Source organism: Brassica oleracea, chromosome C1 (genome assembly GCF_000695525.1).
Source record: "Brassica oleracea var. oleracea cultivar TO1000 chromosome C1, BOL, whole genome shotgun sequence".
NCBI lineage: Eukaryota > Viridiplantae > Streptophyta > Magnoliopsida > Brassicales > Brassicaceae > Brassica > Brassica oleracea.
The window spans coordinates 3936581-3956487 of record NC_027748.1 but is presented as its reverse complement, the minus strand read 5'-3'; the positions used below and the strand labels follow the sequence as shown (position 1 = coordinate 3956487).

At 39.0% G+C, this 19907-nt stretch overlaps 3 protein-coding genes across 8 annotated transcripts; 2 read left to right on the top strand and 1 right to left on the bottom strand.

Annotated features, from left to right (window-relative positions):
* Positions 1–2785: 2785 nt before the first annotated feature.
* On the top strand, positions 2786–3416 carry LOC106294802. The gene is made up of 2 exons (XM_013730472.1): positions 2786–3079; positions 3278–3416. The coding sequence occupies exons 1-2, from the start codon at positions 2807–2809 to the stop codon at positions 3404–3406; spliced, it is 402 nt and encodes a 133-aa protein (XP_013585926.1). The 5' UTR covers positions 2786–2806; the 3' UTR covers positions 3407–3416.
* Positions 3417–3855: 439 nt separating this feature from the next.
* Positions 3856–13573, top strand: LOC106304199 (interaptin-like). Of its 6 annotated transcripts, XM_013740631.1 has the most exons (11): positions 3856–4048; positions 4305–4417; positions 4624–5245; positions 5385–6330; positions 6364–11044; positions 11140–11926; positions 12000–12646; positions 12745–12886; positions 12967–13048; positions 13127–13254; positions 13347–13573. In XM_013740631.1, the coding sequence occupies exons 2-10, from the start codon at positions 4367–4369 to the stop codon at positions 13227–13229; spliced, it is 8061 nt and encodes a 2686-aa protein (XP_013596085.1). In that variant the 5' UTR covers positions 3856–4048; positions 4305–4366; the 3' UTR covers positions 13230–13254; positions 13347–13573. The 6 variants fall into 6 exon arrangements, with proteins under 6 accessions (XP_013596085.1, XP_013596069.1, XP_013596077.1 ...); XM_013740615.1 differs by having other exon boundaries at positions 4633–5245; positions 5385–11044; XM_013740623.1 differs by having other exon boundaries at positions 4624–5241; positions 5396–11044.
* A 1080-nt stretch (positions 13574–14653) lies between these two features.
* On the bottom strand, positions 14654–17902 carry LOC106311328 (probable xyloglucan glycosyltransferase 5). Its single transcript, XM_013748529.1, has 6 exons — positions 17650–17902; positions 16800–17519; positions 16418–16726; positions 16057–16347; positions 15864–15977; positions 14654–15554 (listed from the first exon to the last, which is right to left on the bottom strand). The coding sequence occupies exons 2-6, from the start codon at positions 17517–17519 to the stop codon at positions 14910–14912; spliced, it is 2079 nt and encodes a 692-aa protein (XP_013603983.1). The 5' UTR covers positions 17650–17902; the 3' UTR covers positions 14654–14909.
* Between the last annotated feature and the right edge of the window lie 2005 nt (positions 17903–19907).

Here is a 19907-nt window from a genome sequence, read left to right as displayed (position 1 = left end):
GACATCAATGGATCTATCCTCTCTTGCCATTTTGTGTGATATCATGCATCCTGTACAATGAAGTGGTAGCCCCTAAACACTCTTAACTCCACCATTAAATAGCTTGTTCCACACCTAGACCGTCTACCCTGAATAGTGCCTGTGATGAGAAGCTCACGCTACTCTTAAATGAATATAGGGAGTCCTGTCTCGATAGTGTTACTTTTTCAGGTTGGAGATGTAGAGTATGAAGCCGATTTTCGAACAACAGTCAGTGGGGTTCCGGGAAGGGTGTGTTGTCCTAGTTTTACTGCTTGTATGGTTCAGAGATTCGTGGTTAAAGTATGGTTGCTGAGAATAGGAGAGTTCCCACACTTTCAAACCTTTCTCCTTGTTCTTGATACTTGACATTGTTTGAGGACAAACAAGGATCTAAGTCTGGGGGAATTGATATATGGTGTTTTATACATCTTGTATATATGCTTTTCAATTGGTTTTCAAGTCTTTATCGAGTCTTCCTAGTCCTTTTCGAGTCATTACAGGTCTGGAGTTGCATTGGATGGGAGATGGACCAGCTGGAACAAAAGAGGCAGAAAACAGTGCAATTTGGTGAATTTCACGCAGAACAGTCTTGATGACTGTTCTGGATAGCGGAGCAACCCGAGTGACAGTTCCGGATAGCGGAACAACCCGAGTGCATGTTCCAGCGGCGGAGATTTTTAAGGAAACTACAACCTAGGGGGTAGTACCACGACAGTGGACTGTTCTATTTGAGTGATCCGAGTTCTAGACTTGCTCTTAATTGAACTTGAATAATTTTTTGGCTCACACTTGTTGAACACCCGATCAAACCACCCTAGGCTAGCATTTTAATTATCTGAGTACTTTAATTAATCTTGTTACTTGTTTCTCACGAAACCCTCAAATTATAAAACCCCCATATTGTTTTAGCTAAGTATTGATCCCATAAAGATAAAGTGTAACCGTTGGTCTCTGTGGATTCGATCCTAAAGTGCTACATCGACATACCATTCGATTGTGGTAGTGTGCACATTAGGTTAATTGGTGTGCGTATACACGTAATATCACCGTTCGGTTAAGATCATGTATTTTGGTATAGGGATAGAGAGCCCGTTCGGGTATTTCTGTACTTCAGGTCGGGTTCGGTTATTTTTAGTTCGGTTCGGTTATTTTGAATCGGGTTCAGATATTTAGATTTTAAAAGAATTTTTTTTTTCATTTTTTAAGTTTCTTGTATTTAAAAATATAGATTTCACTTAACTGATTTTTTTTCATTTTTTATAGATTGAATGATTAATATGTTTGAATATAATATTTCAAAAACAAATAGATATTAATTTGGATATTGTTTTTAAACTTTGAATGTAACTTTTGTTAATACATGAAACAAAAAGTTTGACATGCATTTTAAATGAATACCAAATCATTTTCTCCATAATTATATATATACTTATCATCTTAAAGAGATGATAAGTATGTGTAACATCAATATAAATAATTTTTTTAAAAATGAGAGATGTAAACTAGAAATATAAGGATAAGTATATATATATGTTCGGTTATTTTTTGATATTCATTCGGATTCGGATATTTACCCGTTCGGGTTCGGATATCCAATTTCTCTTAAGTTAATACCCGTTCGGATATTTTACTACCTCGGTTCGAATTTCAGTTCGGGTTTTTCGGATCGGGTTCGGATACAGCTTCAGGTATCAGATAAAGTGCCATCCCTGGACTCTGAAAGAATATGTAAAAGAAAAGCTGAAATGAGAGTGGAATCCAATGTGGACTTCACGCAAATGTTTATATTCCCCATTTATGTTTTTCAATTATATTATGTCTAACGTATATATGGACGTTGGGTGTCGTTTTTTTTTATTTTGCTTTATATTCTCCACTTTATCTTCTAAACCAAGAAGCTGCACATGGTTTTTGTTCATTTGGAAGTGGGAAATATATAACGTAGCCTGTAAATATATATATATATATATATATATATATATATATTTTTTTTTTACGTTATATATTTCCCACTTCCAAATGAACAAAAACCATGTGCAGCTTCTTGGTTTAGAAGATAAAGTGGAGAATATAAAGCAAAATAAAAAAAAACGACACCCAACGTCCATATATACGTTAGACATAATATAATTGAAAAACATAAATGGGGAATATAAACATTTGCGTGAAGTCCACATTGGATTCCACTCTCATTTCAGCTTCAGTCCTGGACATTCCTCCCTGCCCGAGACTCGAACTCGTGACTTCTCGGACCAGAATCTGAGGTGTTATCAGTTAAACTAGCTCGTCCGGGTACCTAGCCTAGCCTGTATATTGCTTGAGCTCTTACGTAAATATACGAATTAATTTTTAATAGTCGTGTCAACTAGACAGATTTGATTCTGGTTCAACAAATTATGAAACATATGCTCCATATGCTATCACATCTGCTATATAATAAACGAAGAAGAATATATTTCTTGCTACCTAACATATGCTATCATATCTTCAATATAATAAACGAAGAATAATTTATATCTCCCAACGTACATATGCTCCCATATTCAATCATATCTGCTATATAATAAACGAAGAAGAATATTAATATATCGCTATCATGCGTTGAATTTAGTTTAAGAGGTCTTACCGTGATGCGATGGCATGGAATACTTAAATGGGCCTCGTAAAATCAGCCCATTGGATCAATTTCAGACTCTTTCGGGTCAGGTTCGGGTAAGAAAAAAACCCGACCGGAAATGATTATCCATTCTTTGCCAATCGTTGGTTTCGTAATCAACAAAAATCAATGGCGAGACTCTTCGTCTCCATCCCTATGCTAACGGCATCGTCGGCGTTTTCTCAGCCTCTGTTTCAGCAGCCGGCGAGAAATTTCGTCGATGTAGGGACGGGGGTACCATGTCTTAATCGGCGAATCAGCGACTGTTCTGTGGTGGCGCGAGCAGGGCCCAGTACGAGTAGCTACTTGCTCGCGTTCGCAATTCCCGCTACTCTTATAGCCGCCACTGTTTTCACTTCAGCCAAAATCGCTGATAAGCTCGACGATGACTTCCTCGAGGATGTACGATTGCCGTTTTCACCCCAAAAAAATGTTTTTAGGACATCTTTTTGCCAGTTCTAATTCAGACACGACTTTGGTCTGGTTTAGTGTTGTCGTTGATTAGGAGGTCTCTAGGGTTTGTCTCAGTTTAAAAATCTATTGGTATACTGTTGTATCTATTCATACGGTCTGTAAAACTAAAGAGCATTATCATTACAGATTGCGTTGAACCAAGCGATAAAAGCAGCAGAAGATGGAGAGAATGGTCAAGGTGAAACCTCTCTGGACGATTTGATTAAAGAACCTGTGCTTCAACGAACCCGTAAACGGCCGAAGCGTGAAGTTTAAGCAAAACACACTTAAATCAAAGATCCATTCCGATGACTGTGTAATACTAATATGTTGTGCTTGTATAAGGATTGTAGCCTTTTTGGTCACATTTTATAGTTGTGGTTACTAAAAAAATATATATAATTTGATTATTTAAAATCAGATGATGAATCAAATGCCTCATGACATACCCTAAATCAAAGAGCTGAAACAATGACATACTTCTCAAGTTTCCAGCAGCGTTCTATGTCAGTTGCTCGCCGAACGAGCTTTCTTATGCGGTAAATGTATAACTATGGAAGAAGTAGAAGGGTATAGTTGTTATATAGCTTTAGATCAATTAGTTACTGGACCGTTTGGGTGATGATTATGAACCGTCTTAAATTGGGCTTTGAGGCCCAGTTTAAAGCAATTCGTTTACCAGACTGTTTTGATGAACTTTGAGAAGTTGGTGTGTATGAATTTTTTGCTCGTCCTTTCAAATCGACGACGACGTCTGTGTGAGATTGAATCGCCTCGCGTTTTCGTTCCACAGTTTTTCCCCTTTCGTTTTCAAACGTACAAAGACGCACCAGCTAAAAAAGGCCATTTGCGTTAGATCTAAGGAGAGAGAGAGAGCGACGTAATAGATTTTCAAGCAAATTGTTCGAACGATCGAGGGTACGTTTTTAGCTCAGTTTCGTTAGCATATTAATCGAATTTCTTTGTGAAACTCGATCTCGTATCGCGGCTGTGTATGTGTATTTCAATTGAATCTGCTTCCGTTTTAGTTGCCTCACGATCTGGCTCTGTTGTTATTTTTCTAATGCCCAAGCCTTTTTTGTTTGTTTTAATTTCGTGTTATTCGAAATGCATTTTTTTATTGTGTCGGTGCTCTGTAATGTTAACTCCGTTGGATATTTTTCGTTCATGACAGAAGGTACAAAACCATGGTGATCAGTTAAGAGCCATTGTGGGAGCAAGAGCAGAGTGAATCGAATGGACAAGAAGAAGAACCGTGCTGATCCACTCGCTGCTGGGCGACAGAAGGTTAGTTTTCATTTTCTTTAAGCTTAGCTCTATTATAATTTATGTATATTTTCTTTATTATCAACATATGTGTTAGTGATAAGAGAGGATTCTACTGTTTCTTCGAAGTTTATAGTAAAGAAGGAATTATTGAATTGATAGCGTATAAAATTGATTGCTTGTTCATGCCTTGGACCAATCGCTAAGTTTCTTGACTTCATTTTCAGCTTCAACAGTTTCGTCAAAAGAAGGCTGACAAAAACACTGATCATAAAAAGGACCCCAAGGGCAGTACAAGCCAAGGAAAATCCTCCAAAAAATCTGGTAAGAAGCATGATGAGCCTAAACCTGACACAAGTGCTGTCAGTGACGAGGCAGAAGCTCCGTCTGATGTGGCTGCAGGAGGAGTTTCATCTCATGTGAATATTGGCGAGGAGGCTGTTGATCATGAAAATGCAGCAGCTCACAAGGATGTTTCAGTCGTTGCTTCATCATCAGAACTTGATACGCTTCAGCCAGGGAACACTACAGCAACTTCTGATAGTGGAGCTGATCTGAGAAAAGAAGTAGGGAATTCCGAAAGTGATATCAGCGTAGCATTGTACACGGAAGAAGCGAATATGAAGAGTATCGACATAGGAGGGGCTGGCGCAGTAGATTCTTTGATATCTGACCCTGCAGACACCGAGAAGAGAGTTACACATGACGATGCTTCTATTAGTGTTGACGGAATCTTCCCTGTTTCTGGAAACCTAGCGGAGGGGCTAGGAGTTGAAGTTGAAAGTGGGTCTGGGAATGAGGAAAAGCACCATCAGCCATCATCGCTGCCTGACTCTGTTCCTGATGTAGGTTGTTCTCTCCTTCTCTTCATGCTTCTCTTTTCAATCATTTTCTTCATTTATTTTTCTTCGATCGGAGTAAAGATGTTAGTCGATTGTATGCGTCCTTTCTTTTTTGTATAATTCAGTTCTCATTTGTTTCTGGGTAGGGAAAATGCAGGAAGACGATGGTTCACACAAGGAACAGTTTTCTGAATTATCTGCAAAGCCAGATGTCGATTCGATTGCAAATGAAGAAAGGCCTAGAAGCTTTCCAGCCATTGTAGATTCTTCTGTTTCCCCTTCTCACTTTTCAGAGGGATCCTCAGTTGCATTTGATCCAGCTGAACTAGAAGGAAAAACTAGTGAAATTAGAAGCCATCATATTGGGGAAGCTGCAGAGCTTAATGAAAAGAAACCAGAGTCATCTATTGATTTTCGTGATAACAGAGACCACGTGCTTTCGACTGAACCTAAGGAAAGCTCTACTGCAGATGTGGCTAGTCAGGTGCAATTGCCTGAGAGCGTCAGTATATCTGGATTATTGAGCCATGAGGAACCTTGTGAAAAGGACACATTAAATCCTTCTGGAGAAGTTTCTGCTGCTCATGTTCATGAAGGCCGCTCAGTTAGCTTCTCACAGCTTATGGATATGGTTCAAGGACTTGGACAAGATGAATTTCAAGTGTTGTGCAACGCAAGAGAGGCTGCTTCCAGTACTGGGCCCGGAACAAGCTCGTTGGAGCGATTAAGAGAAGAACTATTTGTTTCGAGTACCATGGAAGATATACTCCATGTGCAACTCACAGAACAGTCTCATCTACAAAATGAGTTTGATCATCAACATAACCAATTAGAAGCTGAACTATCACAGCTTCGTGCATCATATAATGCGGTGAAAGAGAGGAATATTTCTCTTGTAGAGGAACTTTCAGATTGCCAGTCTAACCTCTACGCTGCTACAAGCTCAAATGAGAAACTCAAGAATCAGCTTCTTGCTACAGAAGCACAAGTGGAGGATTTCACTTCTAAGATGAATGAGTTGCAGCTTAGCTTAGAAAAGTCCCTATTGGATCTATCTGAGGCGAAAGAGAAGCTCATCAATCTTCAGGTGGAGAATGATACATTGGTTGCAATTATTTCGTCTTGGAATGATGAGAAAAAGGAACTTCTTGAAGAAAAAGAATCCAAGAACTATGAGATTAAGCATCTTTCATCTGAGTTATGCGATAGCAAAAACTCAGCGGCTGTACTAAAGGCAGAAGTTGAGCGATTGGAAAATACAGTTGGCCCACTGACAGATGAGAAGATAAATCTTGTCGAGGAAAAATATAACTTATTGGGTGAGGCAGAGAAGTTAAAGGAAGAATTGGCAAATTGTAAGTCTTTAGTCACCTTGCAAGAAGTGGACAATTCAAACAGAATGGAGATGCTTTCGTTGCTGAAAGGCCAGCAGACTAAGCTTGAAGAGGATAACCTGCATCTCACAGAAGAAAATGAGAAAGCACATCTAGAAGTGAGTGCATATCTGATCTCGGAGATTTATTTATTGTCTGAGTATTCCAATCTTAAGGAAGGGTATTCTTTGCTGAATAATAAACTCTTGAAGTTTCAAGAGGAGAAGGAACATTTGGTTGAGGACAATGATAAACTTACGCATGAGCTCTTTATTCTTCAAGAGCGTATGTCTACCGTACAAGAAGAGCGGATTCGTCTAGCAGCTGAGTTAGGGGAAGCAAAAGCGCGCCTTGATAAATTGGCCGAAGAAAATACATCTCTGAGTAGCAGCATCCAGGTAGAAAAATCTGGAATTGTAGACATAAGTAATGAGGATGCTTCAGAATTGATCAATCAGGAAATACCTGAAACATCTGGTAGAAGGCTAGAAGTCGGGGTTACAAGTAAACAGAGTGTACCTTCAGAGGAGGTAATGGACGCTTCTTCGGGGTTTTCTTCCTTGAACGAGAATCTGGAGAAAGGTGAGAAAATGATTCAGAACCTTGAAGAGGCAATTAAGCAGATCCTCACCGATTCTTCATTGAGAAAGTCTAGCAATAAAGCTGACACGCCAGCAGTATCAAAATTGATTCAGGCTTTTGAGTCAAAGGGGCAACAGGAAGAACATGAATCAGAAAAGGGACAGTTAACTGGTGATCAGTCAGATGTGTTTGTTTCTGTGAATGTGCAGATTAGCAATTTGAGAGGCTTGCTGGAACAGTTAGTGTTGAATGCTAGGAAAGCGGGCATACAATGCAATGAATTAAATGATGACATGACAGCAACAAATCAACGACTCGAAGAGCTTAGTGTCGAGTTTGCATCTCACCAGGATCACTTCAATTTTCTCGAGGCAGATACTATTGAGAATAAGATTTCGTTTGAAGTTCTGAAGAATTGTTCTTGTGAGCTGCAACACAAAAACCACGAACTAGAACTTCTCTGTGAATCATTAAAGCAGAGAAATGATAGTATCGGTCTAGAAAACACGGAGCTCACCAAGAAGCTGAGTTCTTGCTTATCAAGAATTTATGAGCTTGAAAATCAGCTGGAAAGCTTACAGAATAATTTAAGCAGCATGTTGACGTCAATGGAAGAACAGGTAGTGGCCTTGCAGGATGAATCTCTAAAGGCAATGATGCTAGAACATGAACTTACATCATCAGTATCTCAGTTTGGTGAGGCAGTTGTGAGACTTGATGATTGTTTACTCAGATCTGGAACTGCTGGAGCTCACATTGGCTTAGATATGACCAAGCATTTGTCAAATTCTGTTGACATGGCTGTGAAGGTGATTGACGACCTGGAGGAAAAACTAGAAGTTGCTTATGCGAAGCATGAGTCCTCCTCAAACACATATGAGGAGTTGATGCAGAGTTTCAACATTTTGCTTGAGAAGAATGAATCTGCAACTGCTTCAATGCATAGGTTCTTTGCTGACCTGACGAAACTGATTACTGAATCATGCGGGTCTGTGGAGATGGCCAAACTTAAAGTTGAAAATCTTGCCGTCTCTGATCCTTTTAACGACGGTTATTGTGAGAATCTGATGGAAGCTGTGCGAAACATTCTTTCTGAGAGGCTTGAACTTCAGTCGGTGATTGATAAGCTACAGTCGGATTTGTCGAGTAAAACAAACGATATGGAGGAACTGACGCAGCGAAGCCTTGATCCCACTTCACTTCGAGACTTGGTTGAGAAAGTTGAGGGTGTTCTGGAAATTGAAAGTGGCGGAATTAGTTTTGAATCCCCTAGTTTATATGTGGAGTTTCTGGTTTCCCAACTTGTTCAGAAGTTTATAGAGTCTGAGGACTTGGCTAATCTCATCAGAAAACAGTTAGAGGCCAAGGAGAATGAGCTGATGGAGATCCAGGAGAGTATACTGCACCATAAAGCTGAAATTGATGGTCTCAGGGAAAATTTAAGCCAGGCAGAGGAGTCCCTTGTGGCCGTACGATCTGAGTTACAAGAGAGATCTAATGAACTTGAACAATCAGAACAGAGGTTATTATCTACTAGAGAGAAGCGTAGCATAGCTGTTGCAAAAGGAAAAGGTCTGATTGTTAACCGTGACAATCTCAAGCAGTTGTTGGCCGAAACCTCTGCTGAACTTCAGAGGTGCTCAGAGGAATTGAGTTTGAAGGACACAAAGCTTAAGGAAGTAGAAGTAAAGCTTAAGACTTATACAGAGGCAGGTGAACGTGTGGAGGCATTAGAATCTGAGCTTTCTTACATCCGAAACTCAGCTACTGCACTTCGAGAATCCTTTCTTCTCAAAGACTCTCTCCTCCACAGAATTGAAGACATTTTGGAAGATTTGGATCTCCCAGAGCATTTTCATGCTCGAGATATACTCGACAAGGTGGAGTGGCTAGCAAGATCAGCTAACGGCAACTCTTTACGCCCCTCTGATTGGGATCAGAAGGGTTCTGATGGAGGTGCTGGATATGTTCCCTCTGAACCCTGCAGGGAGGGTGGTCAAACTGGCACAAGTTCTGAGAATAACTTAAGGATCAAGTTCGAGGAACTCCAAGGGAAGTTTTATGGGTTGGCAGAACAGAATGAAATGCTGGAGCAGTCCTTGATGCACAGGAATAATTTAATTCAGAAATGGGAAGCGCTCCTAGAGAATATTGATATGCCTCTACAGCTAAAGTCCATGGAAGTGGAAAACAAGATCGAGTGGCTTGCAAGTACAATATCAGAGGCTGCACATGACAAGTATACTCTCCAGCAGAAGATTGATAACCTTGAAGTCTATTGTCAATCACTAACTGCTGATTTAGAAGTCTCACAAAAGCAAGTAAGTGATATCGAGGCAAATCTTCGATCTGTTGATAATGAGAGGGTAGATCTTTCTGAAAGACTTGAAACTCTGAATGGGGATCGAGATAATCTTTCAGCGAGGGCCATTCACCTTGAAGTTGAGAATGAGGAACTGAAGAATCAAGTTAAAGATCTGCATGGAAAATTGGTTGAGAAACTTGGGAATGAAGAACAACTTCAGACTCTTGAAGGAGACCTATTGAGTTTGAGATACACGATTAATGATGTTATAGAGGAAGATGGCTTGCAGGATTTGGCTGTAGCAAGTAATTCTGAGACCTTGGATGTACTTCTGAGAAAGCTGATAGACTATTATAAGAAGTTGGTTAAATCTAGTTTGTCACGTGAAAGAGATGATAACTTCTGTGAAACTCGTCCATCAAATGCCGATGTTAGAAGCGGAGAGTTATTGGGTACACATGAAGCAACTTCTCATGGGCACCATCCTGAAAATATAGTCGAAGCAACAAGTAGAGACATAATAGTAGTAGAGTCGCCTGATGTTGCTTCCCTAACAAGAGATCTGGATGAAGCACTGCGTGTACAGAAGCTGGTAAGGGAAGAAAGGGATTTGCACATGGAAAAACAGCAATCCTTGGTTGCTGAAAATGAGGCACTGGATAAGAAAATAATAGAATTGCAGGAGTTCCTTAAACAAGAAGAGCAGAAGTCAGCTTCTGCAAGAGAGAAGTTAAACGTAGCTGTCAGGAAAGGGAAAGCGTTGGTCCAACAAAGGGATAGCCTGAAGCAAACTATTGAGGAGATGAACGCTGAACATGGTCGCCTAAAATCCGAGGTTATCAAACGAGACGAAATACTCTTGGAAAATGAAAAGAAAATTAGGGAGTTGGAGTCTTACGCTATGAGGGTGGAAGCCCTAGAGTCTGAGTGCCAATTGTTGAAAAATCATTTGCAAGAAACAGAAAATATTTTGCAGGAAAGAAGTGATACGTTGAGCATGACATTGAATGCGTTGAATAGCACTAATATTGGTGATGAAGGTGACAGATATGACCCAGTTCTGAAGCTTCAACGGATCTCGCAACTCTTTCAGAATATGAGTACAGCTGTGACTTCTGCTGAACAGGAGTCAATAAAATCTAGAAGAGCAGCTGAGTTGCTACTTGCTGAGGTGAACGAGGTTCAAGAGAGAAACGATAGTATGCAAGAGGAGCTATCAAAATGTACCTATGAAATTGAGCAACTTTTCAGAGAGAAGGATGCAGCGGAGGCTGCAAAAGTTGAAGCCATATCCCGTTGTGAAAATTTGTCTATGGTCAACAATGAAGAAAAGAAGAAGCTATATGCTCAGGTGATGTCCGTTGGAACTAATGTGAACACTCTGAGAAAAGTTCTCGCAGGTACCAACAGTTGCCTAGCTGATATTTTCACCATGAATATGGAGTTTCTGCACCATCTGAAGGAAAATATGGAATCATGTGCGAAGCAAACCGGTACTAATTTGTCTGGCTGGCCTCAAGTTAGTACATGGAATTTTGTAGACAAGGTACTTTAGAACCTTCCAACACCTTACTGTGGTATACTTTCAAGGTTTCTCTGCCATTGACTGTCTCTGAATATTTTTTCCCCCTTTCTTCTCAGGAAATCTTTTCACGCTTGAGTGCTGCCTTGTCCAACGTCAACTTGCATGAAAATTCAAATGGTGAAAACATTACGGAAATTTGTGGTTCGCTCTCTCGAAACCTTGATCAGTTTGTGGCAGATGTTAGCCATCTCGAAGAGAATGTAAGCAAGCACTTGGCATCATGGCAAGAACATGGCAACATTGTATCAAACGGTATTGATACCTTTTTCAAGTCAATAGGAACCGGAACAGACTCAGAAATTGCTGCTTTGGGTGAAAAAGTTGCCTTGCTTCATGGAGCATGTTCCAGCGTGTTGGCGGAAATTGAAAGCCGTAAGGCCGAACTGGTTGGAAACGACAATTTCAACATGAGCCTCCATCAAGTAGAAGAGGATTTTTCGTCCATGGAGTCTGTCAGGTCCATGGTAAATAGGCTATCATCAGCTGTTAAAGAGCTTGTTGTAGCAAATGCTGAGACTGTGGAGAGAAATGAAAAGGAGATGAAGGTAATCATTGCCAATTTGCAAAGGGAGTTGCACGAAAAGGATATCCAAAATGATAGGATGTGCAATGAACTTGTGGGTCAAGTTAAGGAAGCCCAGGCTGGTGCTAAGATCTTTGCAGAAGATCTTCAATCTACAAGTACCCGGATGCATGATATGCAAGACCAGCTGAGCATTTTGGTGCAGGAACGGGATGCTTTGAAGGAGAGAGTAAAGGAGCTGCAAGAAGGGCAGGCCTCACATTCAGAGTTACAGGAGAAGGTCACATCGCTTAGCAATCTACTAGCTGCAAAGGACCAAGGTCAAAATTTCAAGCTAAACCTTTTCTTTTTCCATCGCTACACATATAGCTAATACATAATTGCTTGCTACAGAAATTGAGGCATTAATGCAAGCGCTTGACGAGGAAGAGTCTCAGATGGAGGATCTGAAACACAGGGCTACAGAATTAGAACAGGAAGTGCAACAGAAGAACCTAGATTTGCAGAAAGCTGAAGCTTCTCGTGGGAAGATTTCCAAAAAGCTATCAATTACTGTGGATAAATTCGACGAGCTCCATCAACTCTCTGAAAATCTTCTTGCTGAAATCGAGAAACTTCAACAACAAGTGCAGGATCGGGATACCGAGGTTTCTTTCTTGAGACAAGAAGTCACTAGGTGCACTAACGAGGCTCTTGTTGCTTCTCAGAACGACTCTAAGAGAGATTCCGAAGAGATCGAAGCTGTACTGTCTTGGTTCAACACAATAGCTTCACTAATTGGTCTAGAAGATTCACCTTCCACCGATGCTCAGAGTCACGTAAACCTCTACATGGAGACACTTGAGAAAAAGATCGCGTCTATACTATCTGAAACAGAAGAGTTACGGCTGGTCGGACAAAGCAAGGATTCGTTGCTTGAAGCTGAGAGGAGTAGAGTGGCTGAGCTCAGACAAAAAGAAGCAGCTCTTGAGAGAATACTACATGAGAAGGAATCGCAACCAAACATGTCAGCGTCGGAGATCGTTGAAGTGGAACCTCTGGTAAGATTAGAGATTGTTTGATCATTTCACCATTCCAGATGCTGCCTCAAAGCGATGACATTTCAAATTGGTTTTTGTTTTTTTCTCCGGTATTGTAGATAAATAAGCGGATGACAAGTGGAGCATCGATCCCATCTCAAGTCAGGAGTTTGCGTAAGGGAAACAACGATCAAGTCGCTATTAGTATAGATGCAGATCAACCTGATGAAAGCCTGAGCTTAGAAGACGACGATGATAAAGGTAAGTAAACTTGTCCTTTAATGTTAACTTTAGTTAATCGCTTACACATTCTCTTCATAACCTACCCTCTGCATTTTTAGCTCATGGGTTTAGATCACTCACCACGTCAAGAGTCGTTCCAAGATTCACAAGACCAGTGACAAACATGATCGATGGTTTATGGTCAGGCTCTCTCCATTTTGTTTGATTGGTAATTCATAGTTTCGGTCTAACGAAACAACTGACATTTTCTGTTTTCAGGGTCTCGTGTGACCGGACGCTTATGAGACAACCTGCATTACGGTTAGGGATAATGATATACTGGGCGATACTGCATGCTCTTTTGGCTAGTTTCGTCGTCTAACGAAAACTTTTAATCTCGTAAGCTCATTACTAACTTTTATTTTCTCAAATCAATAGCAAACAGTAGCTTCTCCATTTTTCTAAGCTCTAATACGTGTTGTATTTACATCGTTCGTAGGTGGTTTCTCGCTATGGAACAGGCTCAAAGTGGTCACTATATGTTTTTTGTTGGTCGTGCTATTCATTGGTTAGCTTTTTATTAACCAAGCAAACGGTGGTTTCGCCATTTTTATCGATCAGAATCACAAACTGCTTGGCTTTACAACCGAATAAGAAAAGAGTTTTATGCATTAGCTGTTGAAATATATTAGACAGAGACTATATACAAGTGATTGTTCATTTTTTTCCCCTTGTTTTTTCAACGCAAAATGGACGATAAAAGATGAGAATATTACACAAGTCGAGGAAGGTCTTCGATGTCGGATGTGATCGTTCGGAGTTGGTTAATATATTTAATTCTTTTACCCTTTTGCGACCGTTAAAAAACTTGTAGGCCCAAGATTAAGCCCAACCAATAGAAGCTGGGCCCAAACGTTATGTTTTACGCTTGCTTCTGCATCACTTTCTGTTGGAAGCAACTGTAATTGCATAAACTAAGTATATAGTAATGTTGTTGCTTCCATTGAAGCTAACTCTCCTCCTGAAGCTGGCTTCTCAAACTACCGTCTTCCATCTTTGGAAACGAAGAAATAACCTAATGCATAATCAGATTTCGATCTCACCAGGAAGGATCTGTTTTTTTATGTCACTGATAAAGAGTTGACGAACATTATTTCAGCTAGGAAAAGTAGTAAGCATTTTCATTCACTCATATTGATGCGGTTGAGATAAGGTTTTTTGTAGGTTGCAATCTCTATGTTTCATCTTGTTTTTTATCTCTTTTTTTGTTAGATGGTTCAAACATCTTTCTTGTAAAATCTTCTTTTCATTATATGATATTTATATTTTAGCAAAAAAAAAGAAACTGCTGACCAGGTTTTCATGTTTGCAAGTACCCGTAAGAAAATTTAAATATAAAAAGACTTTGGGCATGACCACAAATAATGAAGGCATCAAAAGTAAAAGAGACAAGATCATGATCCTAGTTCGGTCCCAAATCCACCACATTGAAACTAGTTCGGTCCCATCCCTCACTTCCACATCATTCAATTGATTGTTATCATGTGACGTAAACCCCTCTCAACTCTCTCTGCAACACAACTTTACATGCTTCTTCTCATTCCACTTTTCTCTGCCGACACCTTTTTAGCACCACGTTTCTTCACTTTTCACCGACACTAATCTGAGAAATTCCTCAAGGTCAGAAACCATTAAATGGTCTCTCTCATCTCTGTCTATGTTTCATTCTAGACAGAAACTGGTTCTAGTTAGTTATTTTACAGTTAACCGTCTCTGCAGGTGATTTGAACATGAATCTTGTCTTGGTTCAAGACAAAAGCTCTTTTTTTTTAACTGCCAACAACATGTTTCCAACTTTACAGATATTGTATACATTCATGAATCTCTTGCCTCTCACACACTCTATCCCTAACAATTTGAGTAATCAAACAAACATTAAAAAAACAAACAAACAAACATGAGAAGAAATTAAATGCCTACCAACTACGGTTCCAACAAATCTCGTTATAGAGAAATCAAACTCCACTGATTTATTTGACTCCAGTTACTGAATCTGTTTTCTTCAACTCATCTGCTCGCCAATGAGGTCAAGACCCACGAGAAGAAACGTAACACCTTGGAACATCAAGAAGTAGAAATGCACTCCTTGAGCCGCCAAGAGACTCCTAACAGCTGCAGTGAGCAAAAGAAAGGCTAACGCTAGCTCCTTGTGGTATATCTTATTGATTTTCTTAACAGGCTTCTTCGCAACCGCTTGTTTCTGCTCTTCGAGTTGGTTCAGCTCCAAAAGCTCGCTGTCTGAAACTCCCCTAAGCAACTGGCTTCTCTTGTTTGGCGACTCTTTCTCGGTGATGGATAAAAGATCCGACTCTGATGATCTTCCAGCTTTCTTTGTGACAATCCACTCGTAAGAGCTACCTAACTGGAATAGACCCGAGACCATGGCGTTGAACTTGGTGACTGACATTGTGTTCTCGAACAAGAGGTAAGGGACGATGAAAGGGAAGGACTTTGGAGATGGGAGGAGGTTGAGGAAAGACATGAATACAGGTATGTAGCAGATGACCCAAACGGGGAGCTCAGCTTCTGGAACGAACATGGTGAGTGGGAGGATAATGCAGAACAATGTGAAGGAGTAGAAAGGAAGTATGAGTTTCCTAAGTAGGAAGAAGAGTAGTATCAGATTCGCTTTCTTCCATATTGCTATCTGCAACAAGAAAGAATGCGAAACAGTCAACACAATGATCAAAAACTATATTCTCTTTTGTTTGCATGATTTAGAATTTTAACACTTATTAATAAAACATATAAATCTTAATTACAAATGCATAGCTTTTCATGATTATCTATTTTCTATAATTCCAAACCAATAAGGATTCAAGAAGTGCAAATAATGTTTTTGAAATTTATTAGTTGATAAAATGCGTTGAAAATACAAAAAAAAATATATATCATCTTGAAACAATTTTTTTACTGATGGAGTAATCTTAGAAGGAGAAAAGAGTTGTAAAGCTACCTTAGAGGTCAAGATTGCACCAAGACAAAGGCGAAAAAGCTGCATAGGTCCAGAATGCCAACGGTGTTGCTGCTTCTTATATGCTTCATATGACTCAGGAACTTCACAAAGGACCTGTAGATTGTTCTCACACATGGTTACATGAACATGGATTTTTATAATTAAGAATGATTGATCAATAGTAGTAGTTAACCTTGACATCGTTAAGATATATGAACTTCCATCCATGGAGATGCGCACGGACTGCTATATCCATATCCTCAACAGTTGTTCTTTCAAGCCAGCCACCAGATTCCTCAAGTGCTTTGATCCTCCAAACTCCAGCTGTCCCATTGAAACCAAAGAAGTTCAAGAACACGCCGCTCACTTGCTGCTCAACCTCAAAGTGGAAACACAGATTGATGTTCTGGAGACGTGTCAACAAGTTCTCGTCTTTGTTCACAAACGTCCACCTCGCTTGAACCAAACCCAACTCTGGGTTATCCTGAAGATATGCAACAAGTTAAGAGTTATCTCTACATTTGATAATGAAACAGATGTTAATTACTACCAACCTTGAAATGAGGAACTGTTAGTTTAAGGAAGTCAGGATTAGGTTGAAAGTCCGCATCAAAGATTGCTACAAACTCGTATGCTTCCACGTAATCACAGCTCATAGCTGACTTGAGGTTACCAGCTTTATATCCGGTTCTAACCAAACGATGCCTGTAGATTATATTGACTCCCTTTTGGCTCCATTTAGCAACCTCAGCTTTAATCAACAGCTGGATGCTTTCATCGTTTGAATCATCAAGAACCTGAACCAAGATTCGATCTTTCGGCCAGTCAAGTTGACACACAGCAGATATAGATTGCTCATACACCTGAAACAAGAAAAAGACCAAACATCATTACACTAATAAGGTAACTGAGTGGGAGAAAGATCAATAAACATACCTCTCTTTCATTGCACATTGGTATCTGAACAAGAACCATTGGATACACATAACCACATCCCTCAGCGTCATCATTACGGAACGGTTCCTCATCGAATCTAGGTTTGATTTTCTTGTACTTGATCCAGAAACAGCCCAAGCAGAGAATCAAACGGTCTACAGACTGTATCAGGAACAGCACAATACAAAACTTGGAGAGAGCTTTGATTGGTGGAGCGATATAATCAGCTCTTAACCCCAACCAACCAACGTAGACAAGGTGAAGCAAGCTCTGGATCTCAAGAGTGCTAGTAGGGATGTGAAGACTCGGGCTCTCAAAGTAATGCCATCCTCTGAAGTAAGCAACGATCTCAAACGCGAGAATCAGCAAGGAGAGAGCTAAGAAGAGCTTAATGGCTGTGAAAAGCCACCTGTCTCTTCCTAATCTCTCGGAGCCGAGAGGGTGAGTGAAGCTGAGGCGTTTCTTGATGGCACCGAGGAGAGACCAGAAGACGGTAGCGAACCAAGTGAGACAACCAACGGCTCTGTGAGCTTTGAGGAGTAGAACCCAAGTGACTTGCTTTGCGTTCTTGCCTCTGCTCTTCTCCACCGGTCTGAAGGCTGAATCTGGTCCTTGGATTTCGACGACTGAGTAGTTTGGATTCTCCATTTTGACAACAACTGGTGTTCCTTTCCTCGCGTCTTTCGCCCACCAATCTGAAAAATCCAACCTTGGAGCCATCTACAAAAAAAAAGACAAAGTAGTTGAGTTTCTCAGTGTGGTAAGGATTCAAAGAAAGAAACAGACTTTAATCTCAAAACGGAAGAAGATTAAGCAAAACCCATTAGAGGAAAAGATTTAAAAATGGCACCTTTGAAGCTCCTTTGAGAGTGAGTAAATCTTGAAGAAAGGAGGAAGCTTTCTAACAGATAATGGAAGATAAAGCAACACCCAGATCCAGGAAATCAGAAATCTACAGACCCATTTTTGTTTTTATTATAAAACCACAGACAGAGAAGCATCATCCCCTACAGCTCAAGCCCTCATTTATAGTGGACCTTTTTTTAGAGAATGACAGAGAGAGAGAAAGATATGGGTTGGTGAGAGAGTGTAGTGTCTGAGAGAGATTAAAAATACTTGAGAAAGAGTGAGAGAGAGAGAGAGAGAGAGAGAGAGAGAGAGAGAGAGAGACAGAAGAAAGGTATATGTGAAGCTTGTGAGATCTGTCTTACACTTTCGTGTGTGTTTACTTTGGTTCAGCTACTTATTATTTTGATGGCTTCAGCATGCAAATTCATCCCCTTGTTATCACACTCTTGTTACTTTCGCCAGCACTTGTCATGTCAAATAAAAATTTAGATCTTGGAGAAAATGAAATATAATTAGGAAAATTTACTGATGTATGGACCATATATCATTGCTTGGCAATTTTGAGGTGAAGACAAATTCAAATTTGCGAGAAGAACTGCTTAGATTGGAACAAGTTTTAGAAGATACCAAAACGGTTTCAAGTGAATCACCTCTACCGCTTCTTCTACGTTATCCCCATGTCATGTTCCATGTGCTTCCATAAATATTTGATTATTATTTATACATTATAGTAAAAATCCCTTTTGAGTAGTCCATTCAAGTTATATAATTTTGTTTTATAGCAAATGCCATTAACTTTGTAACTATAACGGGAATGTTATGAAGACATACATGTATATGGTGGCTTTCTAACTTTTTAGCGTTAATTACTAGAATGATCTATGTTTTAAAAAGAAAATATTAAAAAGATGTAGCTTTTACAATTTAAATTAGGTAATAATGATAAATTATAAACTTTGAAACAACTAGTAATGCTTATTAAATTTTGATTAGCAAAAAGTTATGGGAAATACTTAATGACAAAAATAATATGTTGTTTATAATTAAAAATTAATATATATTTAAGTAAGTGTGAAAACTCTATAACACATATTTAATATTTTTTTACATTTGTAGTTAGGCAATTAAAAAAATTATTTATTTTCTTGAAAAAATTGTTTATTAAACTTTGATTGATTAAAAATTATGAGAAATAATTAATCATAAAGATAAAAATATATTTATAATCAAAATTGTATATGTTTTGTAATTACTATTTGAAACGAAATAGTAATTAGCAAAGAGAGAAAATTCAGTTATGATATTTGTGTGATTAATTAACAACGTACACTGACAATCGAGAAAGGTCTTTTGTTAAACAAGTGTTAGTTGACTACTAGTGTGATATTAGTTGGAAAGTCTTATAAATTAAGCATTGAAATGATCATCCACTTCTTTACCAAACTCAAGCACTATGATCATCCACTCCTTTACCAACTCAAGCACTATGATCATCTACTCATCAAACACTATGATCACCCACTCATTTACCAAATTAAGCACCATCTTTGTTATTTTATGTATTGTTGTTCACTATAAATACCATCACTCATCTCACTCTTTTGTACACCAAAAACAAGAACAAGAGTTTATAATCAAAGAACCATTACATCTTCTTCTTCTTCCTTATAATAAACTCTCTCCCTCATATTAGTGTTATTTGCTTCCTACGGGTATTAAATTCTACTCTTATTTAAATTTCTCGATACTATAAATTATAAGTTATTTCTTAACAAGATACACATTATTATATTTTTCCAGTGCATATATTTCTCATTACGTCACACCTTGGAACAACATTGTATAGTCATAATATAACTATATGCAGAAAATATACCTCCTTTTATTTTAAATTATTTATGATACACATTATTATCTATTTCCAGTGCATGTATTTCTCGTTACGTCACACCCTTGGAGCAACATTGTATAGTCATAATATAACTATAGAATGAAAAAAAAAATCCAGATATAGTGAATACATAATAATAGTCATTATGCAGCAAACATCTAACTGACTCGTAAATGCAAAATCATATTCACTTGTGTCACAAACCACGCCACACAATAACGCCACCACACTGAGGCGTTATCACCCCCAAACATGGTAATAAAAAAAAGAAATTATAAATTCATCTGAAGATGAAAGAAAATTTATTGTGTGTACAATACAAGGTAGTAAAACTTATAGAATGCTTAAAAAGAGGATATATATGATGC